The 26,815-nt window shown below is 38.7% G+C and overlaps 5 protein-coding genes and 1 long non-coding RNA gene across 10 annotated transcripts; 3 read left to right on the forward strand and 3 right to left on the reverse strand.

The window, feature by feature from the left end:
• On the forward strand, positions 269-1,569 carry LOC109726885. The gene has a single exon (XM_020256726.1). It carries the CDS (start codon positions 469-471, stop codon positions 1,282-1,284), a length of 816 nt encoding a protein of 271 aa, XP_020112315.1. The 5' UTR covers positions 269-468; the 3' UTR covers positions 1,285-1,569.
• Positions 1,815-5,407, reverse strand: LOC109726869 (serine/threonine-protein kinase Nek6). 3 transcript variants are annotated; one of them, XM_020256716.1, is made up of 14 exons: positions 5,202-5,407; positions 4,855-5,007; positions 4,698-4,764; positions 4,544-4,609; positions 4,406-4,452; positions 4,282-4,327; positions 4,084-4,164; positions 3,905-3,947; positions 3,759-3,808; positions 3,454-3,535; positions 3,309-3,358; positions 3,121-3,194; positions 2,929-2,980; positions 1,815-2,847 (listed from the first exon to the last, which is right to left on the reverse strand). In XM_020256716.1, exons 2-14 carry the CDS (start codon positions 5,004-5,006, stop codon positions 1,981-1,983), a joined length of 1,677 nt encoding a protein of 558 aa, XP_020112305.1. In that variant the 5' UTR covers position 5,007; positions 5,202-5,407; the 3' UTR covers positions 1,815-1,980. The 3 variants fall into 3 exon arrangements, with proteins under 3 accessions (XP_020112305.1, XP_020112296.1, XP_020112289.1); XM_020256707.1 differs by having other exon boundaries at positions 5,088-5,407; XM_020256700.1 differs by having other exon boundaries at positions 5,084-5,407.
• Positions 6,568-8,197, reverse strand: LOC109726938. Of its 3 annotated transcripts, none has more exons than XR_002220659.1 (5): positions 8,164-8,197; positions 8,014-8,074; positions 7,803-7,909; positions 7,232-7,322; positions 6,568-7,148 (listed from the first exon to the last, which is right to left on the reverse strand). It is a non-coding gene; the product is annotated as an uncharacterized LOC109726938 (long non-coding RNA). The 3 variants fall into 3 exon arrangements; XR_002220658.1 differs by having other exon boundaries at positions 7,803-7,929; XR_002220656.1 differs by having other exon boundaries at positions 7,453-7,929.
• Positions 8,338-9,507, reverse strand: LOC109726929 (chaperone protein dnaJ 6-like). Its single transcript, XM_020256754.1, has 3 exons — positions 9,359-9,507; positions 8,551-8,648; positions 8,338-8,457 (listed from the first exon to the last, which is right to left on the reverse strand). Exons 1-3 carry the CDS (start codon positions 9,461-9,463, stop codon positions 8,406-8,408), a joined length of 255 nt encoding a protein of 84 aa, XP_020112343.1. The 5' UTR covers positions 9,464-9,507; the 3' UTR covers positions 8,338-8,405.
• Positions 12,673-18,960, forward strand: LOC109726950 (nucleolin; the record flags this gene model as incomplete). The annotated part of the gene is given in 10 exon segments (XM_020256779.1): positions 12,673-13,078; positions 13,762-13,862; positions 13,968-14,346; positions 15,574-16,362; positions 16,690-16,744; positions 17,246-17,313; positions 17,394-17,500; positions 17,594-17,681; positions 18,061-18,542; positions 18,554-18,960. Coding segments are annotated over 9 exon segments (2,055 nt in total).
• On the forward strand, positions 21,248-21,911 carry LOC109726960 (zinc finger A20 and AN1 domain-containing stress-associated protein 11-like). The gene has a single exon (XM_020256790.1). It carries the CDS (start codon positions 21,379-21,381, stop codon positions 21,859-21,861), a length of 483 nt encoding a protein of 160 aa, XP_020112379.1. The 5' UTR covers positions 21,248-21,378; the 3' UTR covers positions 21,862-21,911.

The raw sequence follows: 26,815 nt of genomic DNA on the forward strand, positions 1-26,815 counted from the left end.
GCTAGCTAGTTAATTTTGGGGCCCATATATATATTGGATAATCAGAAGAAACAAAGATAAATAATTATTGTCTTTGCATGCTCGGCCATGCATAAAAATGATAAAAAAAAATAATAATTTGAATTACGAATATTTCTGATGATTTCTGATGTCGTGCACGATAGAGGTGAGAAATATTTGAATTATTGCGCAAGATGATAAAATTGTGGAGTTAAAGTTATATTCATATTGAAAATTCAAACAAATTTAAAAAACTAAAATATGTAATAAAAGTACAGGAGCCACTGAGCCAGCTTGTAGTATAGAAATGGAAATAGTACTTTGAATATCCATTTGCGTTTGGTAAAAAGTGATGGCGGAAAACTAATACCAGCGGCGACTCTGCTCAGTCTCCGAATGTCGCAATAAGCTCGCGCGGTATTAATTTAGTCTCCGATCTGCTGTTGCGGAGGCCGTTCATCAGCAACAATGGCCTCCTTCCTCTCTCTCAGATTAAACCCGAGCAAGCTGTTCTCGCTAAACTCCCCAAACCCTAACCCTAATATCTTCTCCGCCGCGCTCTTCCGAACCGCCGCTAACCTCAACTCTCTCGCCATTCCGAAACCCTCACACCCCATCTCCCTCCCGTCCGCGTCAGATCCCACTGCCCTCTCTAAATTTCTACTACTATACAAACCCACAAACCCTAATCCTCTAAAACTCAGATCCCCTTCCTTTCTCCCCTTCCGATCCCATTTCCTCTACAGGAACCATTCCTCGACCCCGCCGGAGAGCGGCAGCGCCCCCGGAGACGAGACTCCCGCGAGCGGGAGCGGCGGCGGCGAGCTCCGGCACCAGGAGATCGTGGGCCCCACGGTGGAGCGCGACGTGTCGGCGCTGGCGAACGAGACGCGCCAGGTGCTCGACGCTATGCGCAAGTCGGTGTACGACCTCAGCTCGGCCCTCGCCGTGCTCGGCCTCGCCCACCTCGGCCTCGGCGCGTGGATCGCCTACTCGGCGGGGCGCACCGACGACGCGGTCGCCATACAGGGGCTCGCCGCGTTCGGGTTCCCGTTCTCCTTGGCGTTCTTAATGCGGCGGACGCTGAAGCCGATGATGTTCTTCAGGAAGATGGAGGAGCAGGGGCGGTTGCAGATCCTGACCCTCGCGCTCCAGGTCTCGAAGAATCTGAACCTCTTGTTCCTGAGGACACGTGTCATTGCGCTGTGCTGCGCCGTTGGAATTGCGGCGGGGTCTCTGGCCGCGCTGTGGCGGCGGCAAGATGGGCTCGCCTCAGAATCTTGATTAGGTAAATTTTTTTGCCTTTCCCCCCCTTGTTTTCTAATAATGAATGGTGACATAGATGCTTATAAAGATGATGGCTCGTTTGGTATATAAAGAAGATATGTTAATCTCAGAGCACTTTGGCTCGGATTCACGTGTCAAATTGATACTTTTGATATATCGTGTATGTTCCGAAACTTGTGGCAACCACGAAGAATTTACTTCTGGTAATTTTGTTTATTTAAACTGCATTCAGATTTGCTGCTATCCAAAGAACATCTCTGGTAAGAGATCTAAATTTGTTAAGCATACTTTGTTAAGATGTAGTATTCAGCGTTGATTAACTAGTTCCTTCATCAACCATCTTTATTAGTTAGTAGTTGATCACATGGGCGGCCTCACAAAGATGACGTCGACGATCAGTTAGTATTCAGGTCATTTTGCTGTTCTGCTAATCACGTGAAACATTTCTTAGTAGAAGAGAATGTGTATAGACGAGGAGTTACTCTGTTAAGTTCTATCTTTTTGGCTGGAGTTTATACATATTTGGATTGCTCTCTGAAGAATTTTTCTTGTTGCATATATGATTTTATGATCAAAAGTACATTACCATGAAGGACACACATGCACACGCGCACACGAATGCAATGGATTAAGACAAAAAGCATCCTTTGCATTTGTTTATTTGATTTTTAACCCTTAGCACAACTCCAGCAATCATGGAAACATTGTATTGGTTCTTCTCATGTTTCGTATCTTAGCAGATTTGTCAGCGTCTGCAAATCTGGGTGCCGACATGAGACTCTTTGTCAACCAGATTGCTGTTTCTCTAGATGATACAGCTTCTTCACCAAATGGCTTTAAAACACCAGCAAGTTCCTCGAGCCTCTCTTGTTCTAGCAGCTTTGCACAGAGTTCGAGGAGAGATTCCAAAGCATCAGCTCTTTGTTGCACAATGTTCAAACTATCCCACTCAACCTGCGTGGTATCTCCGTGCGCTAGTGTTAACGTGCTCATTGATGAAGCTTCTTCTACGACCTTTCCCACTTCATCAATGTCAGTTTTTGTTCTTTGGGGGGTAGGTTTACTAACAGTCATTGTTGGGTCAGCTTCCTTTTCACTCTTCACTGATTGCTCACTTGTTTCGGCCATGTTGTCTTCTTGAATTCCAATTGTGTCAATCGGAACCACCTTTACTGAAAGAGTGCTACTTAGAGCTTTCTTTACTTCTCCAGTACTTTTATCACTCAGTAACTTATCTCTTGGTTGGAGGTGCTGCTCTGTATGATCTTGTTCATTGTTCGAGTGGTCAACGGCGTATATATCTGGAATTTCATCGGTAGAAGCATCTGATTGAGTCATCGTAGCCCGTTCTTTTGCTTCTTCTGAACTTTGCGACTGCTTTTTGGAGTCTCCTCCTCTCTTACCATTTCTTGTGTTTTTGGGAGCTTTACTTCGTTGCTTCTTTTCCTGTTTCTCTTGTGACGTATTGCTTGTAGACTTTATCGGAAGGTAGAATGAAGAGGGACTGCATAATTCCGAAAGATATGGTTGCAGATAGGGTTGCCTCAATAGTTCTGCAGCCTAGAACATAGGAAACTATCAAATCACTGAAGTGTGGTGGAATTTAATTTACTTACGCACATTAAAGTTTTGGAGACTTACAGTGGGCCTGTGCTCTGGATTCTTTCTTAGCATGCATTTGATCAATTGCTTCCTGTAATACACAAGCAGCTCATCTTTAATAAGCTGTATTGATACATGATTGAAAGCATCAAAACCTAATATTTTCGATGAAGCATCGTAAGTAAATTGTTGTGAAAAATGAGTTTGATCTATTTGCGTCAGGATATTTACAATTCTGGTGAGTATGTGGTGGGCATGGGGGAAATGGAAGATCTGTTTATTTTGTTAACCAGTCCTGTTATGTCCTGTTTGCAGACATTTATATCAATAAGTCAGAAATTGAATCGATTCAATAGTTTGTAATGTTATTGCCTTAGGTCAAAGGAAATGCGAGACAGAGGAAACTCATATTCACTCACCGAAGCTCGGAACGCAGGGCGATGCGCCATAATCTCAAACATACAGCAACCTGAAATGTTAGGAAAGAGACATAAGAAGCGAATTTTGATAGTTTCCCGTAGAAAAGTAGATGGCTGTATTCGACTATATTAAGACAAATCTCACCCAGGGACCAGATATCGGATTTGTAGCCATAAGGTATGTCAGCTAGTATCTCAGGGCACATATAGTTGGGAGTTCCTACAACCTACAAAATTATGTCAAGAATTGTTGAATAATGCAGTACAGTTAAACAGATACTCATACTGCAGGTTATCTCGCAAAACTTTTGTTTCCGTAAATACCATAAGATATAAGGGACACTGCTTGTTCACCCAAAAATTATGGTATCTGGCTACGACCTTTTCTAGGATTATATACTTTCACCTACTTACAGAACTTGTAGTATGGAGGAAATTAACAGGCCGTACCGAAGAAGTAAGGTCTTCTGCGTTGAGCAATTTTGCGAGCCCAAAGTCTCCTGTGTTACAGCAATGAAAGCGGTTTGGTATTTTCATGATTTTGTCATTACAAATTATATGTTTAGGTGCAAATTGTAGGATGAAGCGTATCTCACCAAGCCGAATATTGCCGTCCTTTGTTAAGAATATGTTAGAGCACTGCAATGAAATATAAAAGAAGTCAATCGTAACGTAACGCATCGCATCGGTAAAATGTCAAGAAGTTGTTAAGTTGTTTTTGTGCGGTAAGCATTCGGCCGTGCACGTGTGAATTGTTGCTAATAACCGGTCGTACCTTGAGATCGCGATGCAGAACTCGGTTGGAATGCAGGTAATCGACGGCCAAAAGTAGCTGTGCCAGCCATCTGCAGACCCTCTATTAAGACAGTAAGAAGAAGCAGAGATGATGTTTTTTTACAGTGAGAAATATATAGATCACAGTGACGTACAGGAGCCTGAGAAGCAATAGAATGGTCTTAGGTTTTAACCTTACCTCTTCAGAGAAGGGTACTCCTCTCGCCTTCTTTATCTTCTCTGCACTGTGGGACCAAATACTAGAATTAGAAGAATATTATATGTAGAATAGAAGGAAGGTTTGATTTTTCCCAGCGACATACATGTCACCCCCGTCGCAAAAGCTTGTGACTATACACACCGAATTGCCCTGCACGGAGAAACCCATATATTAACCCGAAAACTACTTTACTAATTCAAACATTAAAATAAGCCAAGTTGTTTCCTATCTCTTTAATTACCTCCTCCACCCAGCCGTCCTTGTACTCCACAATGTAGGGGTTGATTAGACTCGCCATCAGAGCCATCTGTGTGCCATCGGCCCAAAATTTGACGGTTACGATTCTTCTAAAAATTAGAACAGCGGATCGTAGAGAGAGTAAGGACTAGCACTACCTCCTGATACGCTGTGCGTTGGAACTTCTCCGTCTGCTTCGTTAATCGTATCCTCTTCAACACATACCTAATAAGAGAAGAGAAGATGATCAAAATCGACAAATCAGAAACGGTTCAAAGGGGAAAGCACGACGAGAGAGATGGACGGCTTGCTCACCTCTTGCGGTCGGCCTTGTGGAGCACGAGAAACGCGGCTCCGAAGGATCCTCTCCCGATCTGCTCCAGCACCTCGTACTTCTCCTCTCCTCCTCCTCCTCCTCCTCCTCCCCCCTCCATCCTCTCTTTGTATCCAATGGATTTCCTCACCATTCTAATATAAGAAGAATATAAGAGAGAGAGAGAGAGAGAGAGAGAGAGAGAGAGAGAGAGAATATAAAGGACTCAACTCACAGCTTACGAGCGGGGTAGAGTTAATTAAACATCTAATGGCTATCACGCGGGAGCAATGAGGAGAGAGAGAGAGAGAGAGAGAGAGAGAGAGAGAAAGAGAGCGAGAGAGAGAACTGATCATAATAATGGCTCCGTATGAAAGCGAGAGAGCGAAGAAGCTTGGTGGAGGAGAGGAGCTTCTTTCATTCGTTCCTTTTCTTCTTTTCTCATTGCTTTTGATTTTTGATGTTTTTTGTTTTTCTTTTAAAGCGGGGGAGGGAGTATTTAAAATGGGAGAGGAAAGGGAGAACGATGAAAAGTTGGCGTGGAGTGGAGGGGTTGCTTGCGATTTGAGCGTGCGGGGAGGGAGGATGATTGCTTTGATAGGAATGAGTGGTTGTTGGGGCGTCGGTGTCCGTTGGATCAGATGATTTGGACTTTTAGGAACCGGATCGGCCGTGGATGTTGTAGGTTGCAGTTTGGTTCACTTGCGGTGGGGGTCGGACGGTGGGAGTTCGTTGTTGAAGCGGATGCTTCTTTGGCATGTAATTATTATTATTGTAACCAAAAACAAAAAAAAAAACAAAAAAACAAAAGAGAGAGAGAGAGAGAGAGAGAGAGAGAGAGAGAGAAAGAAATCAATTCTAAAAAAAAAAAAAGGCAATCTCAGGATAAGGACGTTACAGAGCAAGAGATTTCTCTTGTAGAGAGCTATTTCTCATGCTTATTTGCTCGTTAATTTTATAGAATAAAAGCGATAATAAAAAAGTACTTGGCCCAATTAGAGATGTCAACGGGCCAGATTCGAAGCGGATTTTTAAAAATTCGAATTTGACTCCAAACCCGAACTGAAATCCGAACCCGACGGATTTTAAAAATTCATATCCAAACTCAAACCCAACCAAAAACTCGAAATCCGAATCCAAAATAATTATTTTTTTTTAATGTTTCAAGATATATTATATTAAATTTAAAATTTTAAAATATAAATTCAAATATAATATCAAATTTTTATATACATATTATATATAATATAAAATAAATTCGGATTCGAATCGGATTCGGATCGGGTACAGTCAAAATCCATATCCGCACTCATATCCGTCAGATTTTTATTTTTGATATTCATATTTGAAATTCTATTCATTTAGCATCGAAAATTCGCTCTGCTCATATTCGAATTTAGATAAAATTTCGAATATTTGTACCCATTGATATCCAAGGCCCAAACTGGAGAGTTACCACGACGAGTACTTTAGCCGCGGTAAAACGGGTAATAACAACATTAGTTGGTGGTAGAGCCGGAAATGGACCAAACTAGCCCCACCATAAGACAAATCCAAAAGGATGCTAAAGAGCCAATTCTGACTTAGTTTTGCCAACTAGCAGGTCACCCATCAACGTCTAATATCTTACCCTTATCTCCACCCCCAACCCTTGTCCAGCGTGACCATCTAGCATCACATTTTCGTGGGGGGATTAAAAAAAATCACACATCAACTTAGTTTCATTTTTCTTAAAAAAAGAAATAAATATTGATAAACGGGTACAACAAACACATAACTGTTGGACCAATACGACCCAATCTTAGCATGCACAAATGGAAGCAAAGTTGATGAATGCTAGAACTCATTCCAACAAGAATAAGTGATCCAGCTAATTGGACGGACTACTAATAACAAAAGTCCAAAAGTTACGGTTCATATTACCGAACACTCAAATGAACGGAAGAACAAGATATTTGAACCGCCAGATAAAGCATTTACCAGATGAGCGAAGATGCTACAATAAGAAAGCCTTACGTGCAGCGAACCAGTTAGAAGCTGGCACATAAGCCAGTTAGAAAGCCTTTTGGCGTGTAGTTAGTCCTATGAGAAATAATTCCCTTCAATTGAAAAGAATGGTAAATTGACTGCCCTGTAATAAGCTGCTGACTAGTGTTTCCGCCTTTTGGCCTGCTTCCTTTCGAGCCTCTGCTGTGCTCTCTGAAATTCATCTTCTGTGGGCTCGTGAGTAGCCAACCCACCACACTTAGATATAATGGGCGAAATTATTGAGTCAAACTGTTCTTTCCTTCGTCTCCTGCGCTGCGTAACGTCAGCAATCAAAAAGAATGTTTTCTAGTAATGTTGCGCACCAAGCATGCTCGTAGCGAGAGAACTCACTTCGCTCTTCTCACCAGAGGATCAATTGGTAGTCTAGTTTCAGAAACTCGTTTTGCCCGTTTCTTGTATGCCTTTGTTGTTTTAAGTTCTCCTGCAGATTAAATACAATCAATTTGATTAATGTAAGAGCATACCACAAGACATGATTTTCAAAACAAGCAATCTATCTATTAGCACAGGAAGTCCGAAAGAGATTATTAACAGCAAGACTGGAATATTACCATGCAATCATGAAATTGTATTCTAAATAACCGGGAGATCGTTGGTTGCCATTTTGGAGATGAAGTGGAAATTTTACTGGCTTCATTGCTCACTTTAATTGGGAACTGAATCATACTACAATTATGAACCCCAAGTGATAGGTATTGATTAAGAAAACACATCTCTGGCTATTGCCTCATTGATAATATCCTCAAATCTATGTGAATCCAATTTGGGATCAGAACACAGCATCGAACAGAAAAGCGTGGTATAAGAAGAGCAGTGTCAATGAAGATACTGAAGTGCAACAAAAATATCACAAAGTACCTGCAGAAACAGGTCAAACTATATATTCTTCCATCTTGTTTACCTTCTCATATTTCGCTTGAATTTTTTGTAAAGAGCCTTTAAATCCTTCTTCTCAGAATCTGATCCCCTCTAGTTGGTTTCAAATTCTTCAATATCAGCCTCAGTGACCTTAGGTAGATCGAGAAAGACTTGGTTAGAGCTAAAAGCTAGCAGGTGATAGTCAGTAAAATTTAGCTCTTGTGAGCCATCTGGAACAGCTAAACAAACAGTACCTTTCTGAACATCGATCTGAAAGAACGGCTGCAGATTCTCAGCAGCTTCACTAGAGAAGACCTGATCAGTGTGGAAAAATAATAAGATAGGATGCCAAGGACAAGTGATTTAAGGAGATTGAAAGTGTGGCATCTTATGACATACAACACCTTCAACACTATCTGGCTGGATCGCAACAATAGAATCTTCGGAAAAAAAAAAAAAGCCTCCCCGAGACAGCTTCTAGCGACCTTCCGCTCGCTCCATCCGTTCCTCTAGGACTCTTAGGTGTCTCACTTTGTAGCTTAGTTCATCTTTTTAATGAATGAAGCGGAGCAAGCTACCCCTTTCTTTAAAAAAAAAAACATCGTCAACACAACCAGTTTGATCATATATTGCCTGTTTCTCCTCATCACCAAGAACTGACATAACATTCTGTAAATCTGAAACTTTTCTTTGGCTTCCTAGGTTAAAAAAAATCAACAAATCAGCCAAATGAGCAAAAAAGGGGACAAAAATTTAAAAAAAAGGAGGGAACCCTGGAAGAAATTGCATACCTTGTCCCGACGTTTCTTATCTGGTGGAGGTGCAAGGCCAACTTGTAGTACGCCTTCTTGATTTCTTGTTGTGAGGCTGTTCTTTCCATACCAAGGATCTGAAAGAAACCAATTTCAAGTTGGTGAGCTTTGTTTTCTAAGGGATGATATTAGGTTCATATTCAAGCCCAGGTTCATATCCAAGAAACCAAGTTCAAGTTCGACGAGTTTCTCCTAAAGATACATGTGGCTCACCATAAAGTTTTACTTATCAAGTGTTCATTTGAGGATCATATAAAAAATAGTCTTGAGTCTCCATTATATACTATATTTGGCATAATGTTCAATGTGCGTGTAAGACGCCATTAAGACTGTACAGCATCAAACGTATGTTCACCATGCTAGGAGCACTTCTCCAAATCTGTCTAATCCATTCCATAAAAGAATGAGAATGGAAGGAAAAAAAAAAAATAATAATAATAATAATAATAATCTAATTCTCTGGGGAACGACATATCAACCTGCACAGTCGATGGAATTGATCAATTATCAGCAACCCATTAATCACACTAATTATTGTTCTTTTGTTCGCATTTCATTATCCAATCACTCTATCATGCTAAGTTTTAGATTAAAGCACTTTGAAACATGAAGATTACACTAACAAGTCTATACTTATTGATAAGCAAGATAAGACTGCATTATTTGCCAAAAATTGACCCAGAGAACGAATCACAATAGAGAACGAATCAACACACGAGAGAGATCAAATCGATCCCACAAAAGAGATGTAGAAAGAAAAAGATCAAGAAATAGATCGGAATTATACCTCGTAGAGGCTCTCCTCTGCATCCATGGATTCTTCGTCGCGGACCTTTTCTCGATGTTGCTTCTCATCGCCTTTGGAAACCCTAGGTCTCTTCTTACGCTCCATTTCGCGCGAGAACGAGAAGGTGATCGATTGGAAGGAAAGAGACAAAAAAAATGTTTAATATCGGAGGGAGAATGAGGGAGGGTTCGTTTCTTTTATATTCAGGGGCGGTACGTCAAAAATCTCCCGCCCCTTTTTCGTCTGCGGTCGAGATCCCGCTTGAGAGCAGTTCGCGGGTCGGAAGTGTTGAGATTCGTGCAACGATTGTTCTCGGGTTCATTGAATCGCGAGCCGGGTCGGATGCAATCGATCATTGTTCGAATCTCCATCGGGAGAACGCGGGCATGCGGACAAAGCGAAATTTGAACTCGGCGATAGCCACATTGTACAGTAGAGTCGGTGACGAAATACCATATACTGAGGATTTTGTTTTATAATTAAATCCGGTTGTGTCATGTGGCACCTCTCCGGTCTCCTCTGCCAACTAATAAACCGAAGTCGGCGTCTTGTTACGCATTTTTGCTGTGTTTCTGATTACGGCTTGAAAACAGATGCATAGTATTTCTTCAAAAAATAAAATAAAATAAAATAAAAAATTTGGAAACACCTAGGCTTCGTTTGGTTTGCGGTTAAGTAAGAACTAGTTATTTCAGGAATAGGATTAAATTTAAGGTTAAGGTAAGGTTAAAGTAATTTTGTGTTTGGTTGAGAATTGGATTTAGTGTGTTTGGTTGGAGTAGGTGGAATAAAAAGATAAAGGATTATTATAAATAGAAAATAATAATTTTATCTTAATTTTTATATTTGAATTTAAATTTAAATTTAAAATTTAAATAATTAAAAATAATAATTTTAAATTTTAAATATATAATTNTTCTCTGGGGAACGACATATCAACCTGCACAGTCGATGGAATTGATCAATTATCAGCAACCCATTAATCACACTAATTATTGTTCTTTTGTTCGCATTTCATTATCCAATCACTCTATCATGCTAAGTTTTAGATTAAAGCACTTTGAAACATGAAGATTACACTAACAAGTCTAGACTTATTGATAAGCAAGATAAGACTGCATTATTTGCCAAAAATTGACCCAGAGAACGAATCACAATAGAGAACGAATCAACACACGAGAGAGATCAAATCGATCCCACAAAAGAGATGTAGAAAGAAAAAGATCAAGAAATAGATCGGAATTATACCTCGTAGAGGCTCTCCTCTGCATCCATGGATTCTTCGTCGCGGACCTTTTCTCGATGTTGCTTCTCATCGCCTTTGGAAACCCTAGGTCTCTTCTTACGCTCCATTTCGCGCGAGAACGAGAAGGTGATCGATTGGAAGGAAAGAGACAAAAAAATGTTTAATATCGGAGGGAGAATGAGGGAGGGTTCGTTTCTTTTATATTCAGGGGCGGTACGTCAAAAATCTCCCGCCCCTTTTTCGTCTGCGGTCGAGATCCCGCTTGAGAGCAGTTCGCGGGTCGGAAGTGTTGAGATTCGTGCAACGATTGTTCTCGGGTTCATTGAATCGCGAGCCGGGTCGGATGCAATCGATCATTGTTCGAATATCCACCGGGAGAACGCGGGCATGCGGACAAAGCGAAATTTGAACTCGGCGATAGCCACATTGTACAGTAGAGTCGGTGACGAAATATCATATACTGCGGATTTTGTTTTATAATTAAATCCGGTTGTGTCATGTGGCACCTCTCCTCTGCCAACTAATAAACCGAAGTCGGCGTCTTGTTACGCATTTTTGCCGTGTTTCTGATTACGGCTTGAAAACAGATGAATAGTATTTCTTCAAAAAATAAAATAAAATAATTTGGAAACACCTAGGCTTCGTTTGGTTCGCGGTTAAGTAAGAACTAGTTATTTCAGGAATAGGATTAAACTCAGGGTTAAGGTAAGGTTAGAGTAATTTTGTATTTGGTTGAGAATTGGATTTAGTTCAGATATAAGTAAAATAGTGTTTGGTTGGAATAGGTAGAATAAAAAGGATAGAGGGTTATTATAAATAGAAAATAATAATTTTATCTCAATTCTTATATATATATATATATATATATATATATATATATATATATTAAATAAGTATGAGATTAACTTAATCTCACCGTATTCCTGGGCCCCACCCCTAAAATTTTTTTTTTTGGGAGTAAAAGGGGGGGGATAACCTCTTATCCCCCCTTTTAACCTCCAGCCAAATGGGGGCCTAATGAATTGGGTGGCAAAGCTTCGTTGTTTGGTTAACGTGCGCCTAATTGATGGAGATTCGTGTGGGAATAGCATGTTGAAAGATCAAATGTTTCTAGTATGGATAATATATTATACATTCAAATACAAAAATGGAAAAAATATAAGATCTATTACACCAAGAGAGACAAGAGATTATTTTTTAAAACTAAAAAGAAGATTCACACCAAGAGAGAGACAATCTTTCAAAACCAAAAAAAAGAAAAAACAAGCGTGGAAGAGGAAATCACGAAATTACCTTATGGTAAATTATAATGATGCTCCTTGAATTTTTCTTCATTTTGAAATATAACGGTAGATAAACAGCACCTATGTTTCTATAAATATTATTTTCGTAGTCATTTTTCATTACTATTGCTAACTCTATATTGCTGTCGTGAGCTGCTATAATTTTTTTAAGATAAAAATTTATAGAAATTATTGTGATTTGGCTAGCTAATCTTTTAAAATTTTAATTTTACTATCCAATCTATCAATTTATTTGATTTGAATCATTCAACAGTATTTTAATTTTAAAATTTAAGCTAATTACTTACTTTAATAAATTTATAATTATAAAAATTATATGTATTATACTAACTAAAATTTATAAAAATAAATGAATCATTCAAGTTTTTAAAGTCAAAATCTCACTGACTGATTCAAATCAAATAAAAAAAAAAAGCTAAATAATAGAATTAAAATTTGAAATGATTGGACTACTAAATCAAACTGATCAATAGTTAAGAATAATTTTGTACCTTTGAAATGTACTTTTTTTTTACCTGATCAAACAATAGTAAAAAAACAAATTTATAACTTCGTTTCTACTTAAGAGTCATTTCAATAAGAAAGNAAACTGATCAATAGTTAAGAATAATTTTGTACCTTTGAAATGTACTTTTTTTTTACCTGATCAAATAAATTTGTTTTTTTACTATTGTTTGATCAGGAGAGATATAAGAAAGAACTATCTAAAAATCAGTTGCGGCTAAACTAATACACCGTAGAGGAAGGGCAATTTCGTCAACTAAATTCCGTAGTACATATGATTCTTGCGGCGCTCGGGGGCGGTTCACCGACGCGGGTTTCGTCGGCTCCGCCATCTAGCGGAAGCGAAATCCGAGGGGGACGAAAACGAAAATCGAAACCCTAATTATTTTAAAAACTCTCCTCCTTTCTATATTCGGAGACGCATACTCTTCGATTTAGGTATTGTTTCTTCTCTTTTTCGTTCCTTCTTTATCGCCTTTCCTTGGGGATTCTCTAGGGTTTTGGGGCGTTCCCTGTATAGCGATCGCCATGGATGGGACGGATCAGGGCGGCGATGATCGGACATTTAGGGTTAATTTCACCACCGAGGGCTTGGCGAAACTTCGGGACAGGGTGAAGGAGAAGCTGAAGGAGTATATGGGTGATTACACCGATGACACCCTTGTGGTAAGATTGCCTTTATGTTATTTTTATGCGAAAAAGTTCCATTTCTGGAGATGAACACCACATTTTTAACTTGTTGGGCTCAATGTAGAAAGCCAGAGGGTTCATGTGGATTAAGTTGCCTTTGTTGTTTAGATTGTTGTGTTTCTTTGTGTTGATTCTGAATACCTCATGTTTCAGCTTATCGTTATGTGATTTCGATTTTTTCCACATTTTGTGAACTATTGTTTATAAGATACTGTGAGGTTCACGTGTTCCTTTGTGCATCTAAAGGGATAATGTGGCATTCTTTGCTAATTATTTTTTATAAGATACTGTGAGGTTAAGGTGTTCCTTTTGCATCAAAAAGAATTATGTGACATTTTTTTCTCGAGGGTTTTGTTATTGCTTTCTTTGTAATGGACTCAATGAATAGAGTAGTTAGGAGTTAATGGTTTAGAATATTGAGTGCGAGGTGCTAGCTAAATTGTATTGAAGTTTGTAGATAACTAGTAGTCATATACACTACTTTATGTTTCACTGAATATTTGATTTCCGATAATAACCAATTAGGCGTCTACTTTACAACTTGTTGTGTAAATAGTTACCATCATTGGTGCTTCCTTTAATCGTCCAAAATTATTTTGAAATGATTATGAGCCTTTTCTTGATGAAATCCTATCTATGTTCTACTCATTGCGATGCAGGAATATGTTGTTGTTTTGCTCAGAAACGGAAGGAGCAAAGATGAGGCCAGGAAAGAGTTGCATGTATTTTTGGGAGAGGACAGTGTTTCTTTTGTTTCCTGGTAACTTCAGTTCTCTACTTCTTTTTAAGTTTTATTGTTATATTATGTCCTGCCTGATTCAATTTTTTTTTATTTATAATTTATTGGTAATTTATCTTGGTGCAGGTTGTGGGATCATCTCTCTTCGAACTTGAATCTTTATGTGCAGTCACAAGTAACAACTTCGAACGATGCCTCTAAGAGCAATAACATCTCAAGTGAGTCATCCAGGAGAAACAAATTACAAAGGGAGGATTCAAACGTTGAGATACCAACAGATACTGATAGAGGGACAAGTAAAATTACTAGAAGGCAGCACAAGAGGGAGTGGAGAGGATTAGTTCAGGAGGAACCAGGAGCATTTCCTCTTCGGAGTGTTGTGACTAATATTCTGCATGCGGAGGAAAAGACAGATCAGAAATCCAATAATTCTAGGCGATCTCACTCCCCTAATTTGCATGTTCGGAGAAAGAGAGAACGAGAAGAAGAAAAGCAGCCTCCTAAGGTTAGTCATCTTGAACTGTGTTCTGGCCTTGCCTTTAGTAGTATAACTTGTACTTTTGCTTAGTTTATTATGCTCTTTAGCAAAACTTGTGAAAGTCTACATATTAGATGGTTGTGGGAGATTTAGAAATCTTACTATTGCTTCTCAGTTTTAGCCTCTTGAGCATAGTAGGTTATGTTTTATGCTATCAGTATCAATTATAGGCACTCAAATGCGACTGTGCATCAGTGCAAATAAAATTTGCAAGTCCCACTGCTGGGTGTCAACTTTGCCCATTTGTCTCACTACGTAAATTTTCAGTCTGTAATTGTCCACAACATCTTAGTCACCTAAGAGGAGCACTAATTCTTAAAGGTTGCACATCTTTCTACTCACAAACTCTAGTACTTTGCAGACAAACTTAGCAGAAAAAATATCATTCTTTTGAAAGAAAATGATTTTTATTCCTCCATTGGATCTAAGATGCAAAATGGTAACTGGAACAAGTAGCTGTCATGCTCCACGTCCAGTCCTTACTACTGCATCGCAGTTTGTGTTTGGTGTAAGCCCTGTGCTTAACCAGCACCCGCTCATCTGGCTATCAGAAAATAATTTTTTGTCACATACATTTTTGTGTGTGTGTGTGTGTTGTTTTGTTGTTGTTGTTGTTTTCATTCAGTCATCCTCTCGTGCTCATGAACTGTTGAAATAAAATACAGGTCAGAATTTTAGGTTTCTTAAGAGTAAAAAATCAACATTTCCCTTTCTTTTGCTTTTCTACATATTTTTAATCTAAATTTTTCTGTTATAATATTTAAAGCGACCTTGGTCTGCTCACAATATAATGTTGGTCAGAATTTGTGGTTTGATTAGATGTGCAGTGCATGTATTTGTTTCATGGTCTATCACTCTATCCTATTTAGAAAGATCTTTTGTACTATCCTAATTCATATCCTCTGTTTTTTCTCGAACTTTTGGTGCTAGTTTATGTTTGATAGTCATAATTGCTGCAAGTTTGGTCATAACATTTTGCTCTGTCTGAATTGCCTGCATTTGTATTTGTACATCTGTGTTAACTTTAAGCAGCAAGCTTAAGATTATTCTGCTAGGTCTGCCTGTTGTATTTTAGCTGCCATTGTGATTTTGAGCATTATGGGTTGTGTCAACATATTACTCAAAAGAATCAGAGAAATAATTTATATTACACTCGTAGACTCTTATGTGTAACTGACTTGTAACTATTGTCAGAGAGATTTGTTCTCACATCCAGTTCTTGATGCTCCTCGCCGTCTTCTCCAATTTGCTGTTCGAGATGCTGTAAAAACTGTGCAACAGACTAGCCTCAGAACAGAACCCACTCCAAAGCGTCTTCGGTCTGTGGTGTCGACTTCCACTGCTGAGACTGTTCAGGACAAAAGACCACAGAGGACACGTTCAATGCTAAGAGCACCAGGAGCTATCACAGCAATAAAAGCTGCTGCAGAAGCTGCTGAAGACGTGATTAAATCTAGGCCTTCAGGAAGCGTGTTTGACCGATTGGGGCAACAGAGGCTTGGGAGAGAACAAGAGGATGAGGATGAAGAATATGAAGATGTTGATCAAAGAAGTGAATATGAGGGAGAAGGTGAAGTGGAAATGACTATGTTAGAAGAGAAACCTGAGATTTCTGTTGATTCTGCCTCTGATAATGATGGATATCCAGGTGTTGATGCTGATGCTTCTAGAAACACCATGATGGCAAGCAAAGACCACGGCTCTTTAATGGTGGAGTACAATGTGTCACAGGAAGCTGATGTAGTGAGAAGAACAATGGTGATGGACCAGGACTTACCTTTAACTTCTAGTTCAGTACCAGTGACTTCTAGCAAGATTGTGAATATATCTGTTAATGTGAACACATGGAAACCTCCCAACTATCAGGTTCCAAGAGATGTGAATGTGGTGGAGAATCAGGTATCTGTGGATAAGAGCAATATGAATGCTGGGAAACCAAATATCAGTATTCCGAACAAGAAGGATGCTTCATTGACCGAGAAAGTAAGTTCGCTATCGGCCTTTTAGGGTGTTCAACATGTGACTTAATATTTTGTTTTAAGTAGAAACAATGCATCATGAAAGAGATCTGCATTGTTTGCTACGTGTTCTTAAGATTGTCGATTTTCTGGTGGTTTCTGAAAAATTTACGTTGCTTGTTCAGAAAAAATTCCAGCATATTTTAGCAAATTGGTACTCGTTGCATTTTTATATTCAATTTGAGATATTCTCCTCCTTGTTCTTTCTTTTACTTGCTTCTATTACTCTGTGTTATTACCATGAATCTTATTTCTTGGAGGTGCTTAGATGGTTTATAAAATATTGTTTCAGGTGATAGCGGTTGCTGATGTTCCAAAGGAGACCCAGAAGACATTACCAGCACCTGGTACTCAACATACTTATATCCATGAAGTAATAAGTAAATAGTACAAGCTGAATAGTCTGCATCAGTACTACCTTTTAATTGTCTGCGTAGTTATTTCATTTGAGAAACAAGAAATATATTGCTTATACTAATGAGAAATCAGCTGGATTGGGCAGTCTCCCTGATGATATTAATACTCTTTATGTAATTATTAAAAGCCTGTTGCACAAGCAAAAGATGGTGCAACTTCATTTTTGGACTTCTTTCTCTCCCTCACAAACTTTCTTGCTTCTAGTTACTTAGGCCATGATAGTGGGTTAATGCTGGAGTGAGATTTGGGACGAAATGGCTTCCTTTCTGTTAACAATTTGTTCTTAGTCTGAATATTCTAATATTGAGAAGGATAACTAAACTATCTTGTTCTTGATTTGGATAGGATGTTATATACGTTCTTGTCAATTTTCTTTATCACTTTACCATAGCATGTTCATGAGGTCTTTAATTTTTTTTTTTCCTGTGCAGTTTCTGGTTTATACACTGCTGGCCATCCTCTGGACGATGTTAATTCTCGAACTCTCTTTGTTAGCAATGCAAGTATCTATCATTTAAATTCCTAAAGATCCAAATGCGATAATATAATGCTTATCATTTTCTCATGTTTGGATTGCAGGTTCACTTTGCAGCCACTAAAGATGCTCTTTCTCGCCATTTCAATAAGTTTGGAGCAGTATTGAAAGTGATAATTGTAACAGATGCAGCAACTGGCCAACCAACAGGGTGAGGTTGCCGGGAATACCGTGCAATTTATTTATTTTGTTACCTTCTGTTGAGTATATTTGAATTGATGTAAACCTTTTTTATTTTAAACAGCTCAGCTTATGTAGAGTTTCTACACAAGGAATCAGCAGAATCGGCATTGTCGCTAAATGGCACATCATTCATGTCCCGTATTCTTAAGGTAAAGTGATTCTGATGATTTTCCCTAATAGTAGGTATAACTTTTTCAATCTGTCTCTTGTCCATCAAGGAAATGATGAATCAACAATCCGCATGAAGAGAACTTGTGCAGCTATTAAGGATGTAGAACATTGAAATGTAGCATTCAAATTAAAATATAAGCATTGCTGCTATTATGGTGCTATTGTTACGTTATCAAATTGTTATGAAATAAGCTTGGATAGATGCGTAAACCATTTTAATACTCAGGGCCATGCATCTATCATTTCCATTTAAGACCACATACTTGTTTTCAGTCTCTTCTTTAATATTAGTGCACAAAAAATTTTGATGAGCGCAAGCATTTCCTCAGAATCACATGAACATTTGCTGTGCGTCAGGTTGTTCGAAGAAGCTCGCATGAAGCTGCACAGATGTTGGGCTGGCCAAGGATTTCACGGGCTTCACCTTTTGCTTCTAGGCTTGGTAGGCTCGCATATCCGAGGGGAGTTCTTCCTGGTGCTTTCCGAGGCCGGCTTCCCATCAAAGGCGGGGCTCGAAGCTTGCAATGGAAGCGCGATGAGGCTTCTAGTCCTCAGCTCACTGAGGCTGCGAAAGCTACCACTAATGCCCTGTTAGCTTCTGGAAATCAGGTTCTATCTCCGACATCAAGAAGTCTCACCTATACTCGAACAGAGGCGAAAGCTGATGGAAGTGCTGCTCTGTCATAGTTACTCAGATCGAATAAATTGGATTGCCAATTGCCTAAAAGAGTAGTTTTAGAAAGAGTTCTGATGAATTGTAGTAAAGGGCCTGTGCTGGCTTTTTCATCTTCTGTGATAATATACAGGTCTCATTCTTATGAGCGGAAACTCCATGAAGAAGGGGGGCGGNGAGCTTTGAAGGCACAAAAAATGAAAAGAAAAAGGTGTCAAAGAAGAGCTTTGAAGGGGAATGCTTGTGAATAAATTTATATAGTAGTGAGAGAGGGGATGAGAAATCCTTTGTTCCACCGCAGAGGAGAACCCTCCTGTTCTATCTAGTTAGATTTTGTGATTAATTTAATCTGCCAAATTTTCTGGTTTAGAGGCTTTTGAACTCAACAGAAACTATGTGCCGATTGCATTATCCATCCAATACTGTTTGAGCTTTGTTTTTCTTTTTGTCATCTTTTTGTTTCTCCCAGTTTTTTAATTTGGTACCAGTTTGAAAATTGTGCTGTGATCTCCAGAAGGCTATTTCCACGCTACTCTTTGCGTATTACTCAAGGATTATTTTTGCTTTTTTGTTTAATGGAGTAATGGTGGAATAATCTCTTTTTTTTTATTTTTTTGCTGCAACGTTTGTTTGAATACCATCTCTGTTAGGATGTGTTAAGTGAATGGGCGGCGGTCAGCTTTAGTGTTTCTTCAATACAATTCTTTTGTAATTATTTTGGAGAAATGTCTGTGGACATTCTAAATTATGCACGTCACTGATCATCCTAGTGCTTTGGTAACTTTTTTGGATGTGAAGTATATATTAGAAAAATATGAATATGGTTAACACTAATGTGGTAAAATAGGAATTGGACGGTGTCAGATTGATCTTCAAAAAAGCTATACTATTGGTGTACATCATCTCTTACATTTCTTTTTATTCAAAGATTATTACTTTTTACTTATCATATTAATTTTTTCTAACTAAAATTTGTTTGAATTTTTATGAACCCTCACAAGTGAGATAAAATGAAGATTCGCATCAACTTTCAAGTGTTTATGTATCATTATTATCATTTTTGTAACCTTATAGGAAAATATTTTGTCTGCACAATTAATAAACCGTAAATTTTACACTCATATATCTAAATATTTTTATAATTGAAAAAATATTTGATAAAATTTGTAAGTAAATATAAGCCTTTTATGAGTCGTGTAAAAAAAAAAAAAAAAAAAAATAAAGGATAACATTGTTGAAAGTCCATAGAGCAACTGGTAAAAAGTTTGGTGGTTGATACCCGAGATATCAAGTTCGAATCCTAATTGATTCATATTTTTAATTAAATTTATTTTTAAACGAAGCGAAAATAACATGCCATCTATCTCTCAAATATTGCTGAACCTTAATGGTATATTGCTCTGGTCCAAATCCCATATAATATTAGCACGACTTTCTCCGTCTCCGTGAAGAGACGCACCATGCAAAAGGTGATAATCGTGAAGGATATTTTTTAATAAAGAAGAGTAACAGCGACAATATATATAAAAACTAATAAGGCTGTGCGTGTTCTTAGTTCTTACTTCGGATTTAATCCAGAGAACGGAACAGGAGTGCGAATCACTCTTCTATCCTCCGCGTTTGATAGGAATCGGGCCAGCGAAAAGCTGTTTCGTATTCTGGGGGACGAGAACTAAAAAGATGAGAATCTTCCGTAGGGGGTGGCGAATTAAATTAAATTAAATTAAATTAAATTAGATAACAGGAGGAAAATGGAGATGGCGCACGTGGGACCCGCGTGGAAGCTAATCTGCCAGCTGGGGCACGCATCATGACAACGCCGGCCCGGACGACACGTGGACGGATGACACACCCGCCGCGGCCACCTCTGTGAGGGTGAGGTGGATCGAGCATTACGTCGGAGCTTCCTCGAAAGCGACGGTCATTTTGGGCGGCTCATGCGCCCCAGGGGCAGCCCCATACGTACGAATTTACGATATTGCCCTTTCCATATCACGTTTATCAAACGCATTCCACTAACGCCGGGAATTTTCCTTTTAAAAAAAATAAATTTTAAAAATCCCTGTCGGTTTCCTGCTGCTTAAATGCATCCTACTATGTTTTTTCATACATTAGCACTCATATGCAAAATATATATATATATATATATATCATATATGTATATATATATATATAAAATAATTATTATAATATTTAAAATTTAGAATTTAAAGAATAATACTAATATGATCAGCATATTAATCATATAATAAATAATCAATATAAAGTATCTGTATAGTATTATTTGAAAAAGTATCATATTATTCAATGAACCTAAGTTGCTAATTAGACCTCACAAGTCACATATCAACGTTACTTACTCGGGTAATTGAAAAAGATGAATTATTGAAAGTTAAAGAGTTATATATATATATATATATATATATATATATATATATATATATATATATATATATATATTTGCACAGCAACTAAAATATTTTAGGAGCAAATCAAATTTTTTTATGACGTTACGGCAATGGCAAAATCAGGCACTCGTCAGTGTGCGTCTTCTGTGTTATTTTGCGAACCGCAGCGCTTTGAAATGGGCGTGCTCTTGAGTTAACAAATTTTCGTTTAAATGATTTTATTCTAAGCGCACACATGAAAACGAGGAGGCATAATAAGGACTTATTAAAGAAGGGGCAATTTTTATTTATTTATGTAGGAAATGAAAGCGAGTAGAATATAACACGTGCAAGAACAATCCGGTAATTAAGCAAAAGTCTCAGACCCATTTCTGGAACAAAGTCACAGCGATGTCCCCATTACGCGGCCCAACGCGGCCCCTTCTCTACCATCGCCACTTCCGACCCGTTCCTCCCCCCTCCTCCCCTTAAAAGCCCCCTTCGCATCCTCCCTCTCCCACCACCAACCCCTAATTCCTCAATCACAGCCCCACAAAAGCCCTAACCCTAATCCTAATCCTGGTTCCGTATTCTATATCCGAAGGCGATCTATAGATGGCTCAGCGAGACAAGAAGGAAGAGACGGAGTTCCGCCTCCCTGAAACCCTAACCCTCTGCGCCAACAACTGCGGCTTCTACGGAAACCCCGCCACCAACAACATGTGCCTCACCTGCTTCAAGGCCTCGGCCGCCGCGGCCGCGTCCTCCTTTTCCTCCCCCTCCGCCCCCGCCGCGGCGGAGGTGGCGGTGATCTCCTCTCCTCCGGCGCCGTGCTCCGCCGACGACAAGCCGGGATCGGGCCCTGCCCGAATCTCGGCGGCGGAGGGAACGGCGGCGGGGAGGCGGGTGAGCCGGTGCTCGGCTTGCCGGAGAAAGGTGGGGTTGACGGGGTTCCGGTGCCGGTGCGGCGAGCTCTTCTGCGGCGAGCACCGCTACTCCGACCGACATGCGTGCGCCTTCGACTACAAGGCCGCGGCGCGAGAAGCGATCGCCCGGGAGAACCCCGTCGTCCGCGCCGCCAAGATCGTTCCGTTCTGATTCGGTTTCAGGATTTAGAGCACCAGAGGCGGCACCAAACCGACAAAAAATAAAAATAAAAAAAAAAATTACTTGTGATCGCTTTGCCAAGTAGGCCAATGGGAGCACTTCTTCTTTCTTTTTCTCTTCTTTTCTTTTTTTATGTTTTTTTTTTTTCTTTTCCTTTTTCTTTTCCTCTTCATTATATGTCTTGTTCTTAGGGGCTGTTTGATTGAATGTAGTTGCAGAAACAATANATATATTTATGTGCGCAAACGTTGACGTGCGACAACGTTTACGCACGTTGGAGTTAAGGATACAAACCAAATCACGTCAACTCAGGTTGACGACGTCAAGGTGGATGTGTTCTTCCAGGTTTACGACGTCAACCTTGATGTAGGTTTAACCGACGTCAAGGTTGACGTCGTCAACCACTCCTAATCCTAGTGGGTGTTTAATTGTTATTATTTATTTATTTATTATATATATATATATTGTATTTATATGTCTTGTCCTTAATGTTGTGATATATATCCAATTTGTTTCATGTTTGATTGCTGAAACTTCTTCTATATCTTCATCTATCTGAATAATTCGGAATGCTATGCTCGACTTCATTTAACTCTGCATTTGAAATACACTTGCGCAGATAACAGAGTTAGGTTAGTTCGGAAGACATTTTAAAGTGGCGGCCAAACTGCAGCAGTACATTTATTAGAAGTTGATGACTTTTCTCTCCGGCTTCGCCTTCTCAGGCAATCTCGAATTTTAGAGCTTTTTGGCCGTTCTAATTTCCTACAGTCTAGTACATAGAAAAATTTATGATTGTGCGATTATACTCGCACAAGCCATTTGAAGTTATGCGTAGTACCAACGCACAATGATCTTACTTAAAATTTTTATATTAGAAAAATTAATATTAGAAGCATTTCTTCAAAATGTTTATATAAATTTTAGGGTGCGTTTGGTTCACGCTATCTTTTAAAGATTTCTAGTAATCCAATGGGAATAAAAAAAATATGACGGTGTTTGGCTAAACACACTAAGTAATTTGGTAATATTAGATTCACTTGGGAATAAGATTCATCCCAAAGTACTAATCTCATTTCCTTGAGGGAGGGTGGGTATCCTCATATTAATGGATTGGGGTAATCATAGTATGTCTAATTTCTTTTTTTCTTTCTACCCGCGGGGCTAATTGATATTATTTTTCTTTACACTCTAACCTTATATATCTCTCTAAACTTATTTTCTCTCTAAAATTCAACTTTTTTTTCTCTTTCTAAATTAAGCTTTCTCTTTCTCTCTCTTTCTAAAATTTCAACTCTNACACGCGTTAATTTGGCTAAGGGCTTCTCTGTTGCCTCAGCGGTTCCATTAATTAGCCCACTCCACCGCAACGCCTTGCACTTAATGTGCATCCTCCTTGTCGCCATGCTATCGTCGACGCGTCGCCGGCGAAGCTTCTCCATTCTTCCCGTCTACCGTACGGCTCGCCTACCGCCCACCTCCCAAGCAACGCGTTGGCACTCTATCCTCCGCCGTGCCCCATTTTTTACAGGTCCTTCCCCGTTCGCTGTCCGATCACTGTCTCATCATGCTGCACGTTCGCGCCACGTTCACCGGCGTTCTACAGATCTAGAGGAGGCCGGCGTCCAACTTGCTGCCTTCGACCCATGTGGCTATATAAAGGCACTTGGACTTCGATGCCCTAACAACGCTGGCCTTCGATGCCCTACCAACGCTGGCCCTAATACCCTTCGACGGTGGTAAATACTGTCTCCCCCCTTTATTTTTTTCCCTTTTCTTTTAGCTTTTCTCCTCCTCTTTTCCTTTGTTTGCTCTGTTGCAGGTGGCGAGCGTGGAGGCGCGGGCAGGGGCGAGCGCGGGGTGCGGGCAGGCGGGCGCGCGTGGCGGGGCGCCGCGTTGCCCGCGGCACTCGCGAGCCGGGGCTGGATGCATTCCCGCACCCCGGACCGTCAGGGTGGGCGAGCTGGCCGCGCGGGCGGAAGTAAAGTGTGGAGCAGGTGGGCGAGCGGGCGCAGGTGGCGGCGCGGCGCGCGGGCGATCCGAGCGACCGGTGCGTGCGCGGGCTCGAGCCGAGCGCAGAGGGAGAGGGCGGGCCTTCCCCCCTCATCGCGGGCAGAGGGGTCTTGCGAGGCAGTAGGCGTTGCGCGCTGTGAACGGAGGACGGGCGAGGTGGCCGCGAGCAGAGCAAGCTTGGGCAGGGGCCGCGGCAGGCGGGACCACGTGCGCCCCGGGGAGAGGAGCGGGGAGGTGAGGAGGGAGAGCGAGAGCGGTGGGCGCCAAGAGATGGATGAGATGGATTTTTATTATTGTTGTCTTTTTTTATCTCTTTTTAGATCTCTTTAATATTTTTATATATTTGTTTTTTAATATAATGATTAAAAAAATTATAATTTTTTTCATTTAATCTAATTTTTATTTATTTTATATAAAATTTAAATATATAAATAATTTTTAAATAGTTAAATTTTTTATAATATAATTTTAAATTAAGCTGGAGTAAAAAAATTATTTAAAATATAAAAAAGAGAAAAGAAAATGTAAAAATGAAAGCTTAAAAAAGTAAAAATAAAATAAAATTAAAAGGATAAAGATAGAATAAAGAAGAAAATGAGGGCAAAACATATAAGAACAAATAAATTATTTTAAAAAAAATTATATAAATCAAATAATAATTCTCTCTCTCTTAATTTTTTCTTATTTATTAGTATTTTATACAATTCAATCAGGATCAACGTGTAAGAGGTGGGCCCAGCAGGGGAGAAGGAGGAGGCGTTTTTATTTTTCCCGTACTGATTTCATTTTTTTTTTTTTTTTGTTCATGTACATAGAAGTATTTTGTACTATAAAAATTTAAAATATATAAATAAATTTTAAATAGTTTATATTATTTGTATTAAATATAAATTTTAAAATTACAATATTGAGCATTTAGATATAGCTAGATTATACATTAAAAAAAAAAGATTGATAGAATTTAAATTAATTTTATATTTTATAAAATTTAATTGCGAGAATTATCAAAATATCGTTGACTTGCTCAAATCTAACATATAAAGAATTGGATAAAAAAAATTGAAAGATTGGATTTACACTTTCATCCTTAAAATAAAAATATAGGACGAATAATACTTTAATCCCCACATTTTAATGTATTATGATTTAAATAATGAGGTATGTGATATTTTTATTCTCAAATTTTAATTAGTTGTTTATTTTTCGATTGTTTATATTATATAAATTTTTAACTCTTTGTTTTGTTATTTTTAAATTTATTTATTTATTTATTTCTATGAAGTCGTTCCGCCGCAACGCGCGGGTCCTTCACTAGTTATAGATTAATTAATTTCTTCAACACCCTCCTAAAAGATTATAATTTTATAAATATTCCTTCGAATTAGAAAAAATTATCTGTGCTCTTATACACATCAAAGACTATACCGGTTTTGGTTTTGGTTTGAAATTTAGAGGGACATTTGCATATTTTGAGAGGTATGGATGATAAATTTGTGTGTTTAGGAGGGAATGAATGACATTTTACATTTTGAAGGAACATGTATGATATTTTAAAATTTTAGAAGGTTATGTTTGAATCGAACACTGTGGAGCCTTTATTTATTTATTTATTTATTTCTCTCTTTTCTTGGTAAGAATCTATTGAACAGTTCTGATGATGACTACGTTCAATGCGACTAATTGTCAATAATAATATCAAGTTTGCTTACGTCACCATCCGACCAAATTAGGTGGCAATATGTTCATCGAAATCTGCACACATTTTCCTCATGATTTAGTCACCATTCGAAATCAGTTAGGAACATGTCCATTTTCTTTCTTACAGTTCTATTGATTCATAACATCCAGGTTCATGCTTCCTCAAAGGATGATATACTGTTTCTTTCCCTTTTCTATTATTTTTGCAATTTGCGATACTACATGAAAATTTGTTTTTAATATCAAATAAGTATTATATGGATCGACTAATTGGTAAATTTTCTTCAAATTGTCTTCACTTGGTGGTAAATCTGATAGTAAATTATTCGATCTGTATTTATGACTTGTACGTGTTATATTGTGCATCAGAGCTATTGTGTTATATTGGGCTTCATTGGGCCCCATGACCCGCTTAGTTGGGCTAATCCGTTCTTCAATGTACAAGGCCTAAAGTTTCTAGTATTAAAAGTGGGCTGTAGATCTTTAAATTAGGGCCCACTCTACCATTTTCTATTGAGCGCTGATAAATGCTATATAGTCAATAGGATTTTGAGAGGACCGTAGATATGCTTAAGGCCCATTTTTATAGTTTAATAGTTATGCTTATATATATATATTTTTTTTCAGTAGGACCGTATCGCTTACCACAATGTTATTATATGTATCTCTTATTTAGTTGTTTTAAGACTCACAAGCCTGGGGCATGGATCCTTTTTATAAAAGTGTTAGAGGAAATTTAACTTGTGACATTTGGGATGGTAATAAAGTTGTTGTTTGTGAGATACTAGATGTTTGCATTTGCTGCTTTCCGAACTGAAAATTATCAGTAACTACTACCTTGGAGAAAGTAAACATCGATCTCTCCCTCACACGCACGCAATGCGTGCGTGCACACACATCTTTTACTACATATTATATAGACATGTATCGGGGGGTGTGGTTGAACTGATAGTGTTATGTTCAATACTTGCAAAATATGATTTGAGTACCAAGGTATCAGGACAAGTTTGGGAAGCTTATTATCTGCGGCCCACGTAAGCCCTCTGAGAAAGTTCCCTNTTATATATATATATATATATATATATATATATATATATAAAAGAATAATAATAACAAATAGATCAACAAATAAAAGAAAACAGTATGGTTAATCAGTGTCAGTTGGTTTAGAATCGCACCTTTTTCTTTATAGTAAAAAAGATCAAAAGAGCCAAAAGCCAAACAAAAGAGTCAA

This window comes from Ananas comosus, linkage group 2, assembly GCF_001540865.1.
Source record: "Ananas comosus cultivar F153 linkage group 2, ASM154086v1, whole genome shotgun sequence".
Taxonomy (NCBI): Eukaryota; Viridiplantae; Streptophyta; class Magnoliopsida; order Poales; family Bromeliaceae; genus Ananas; species Ananas comosus.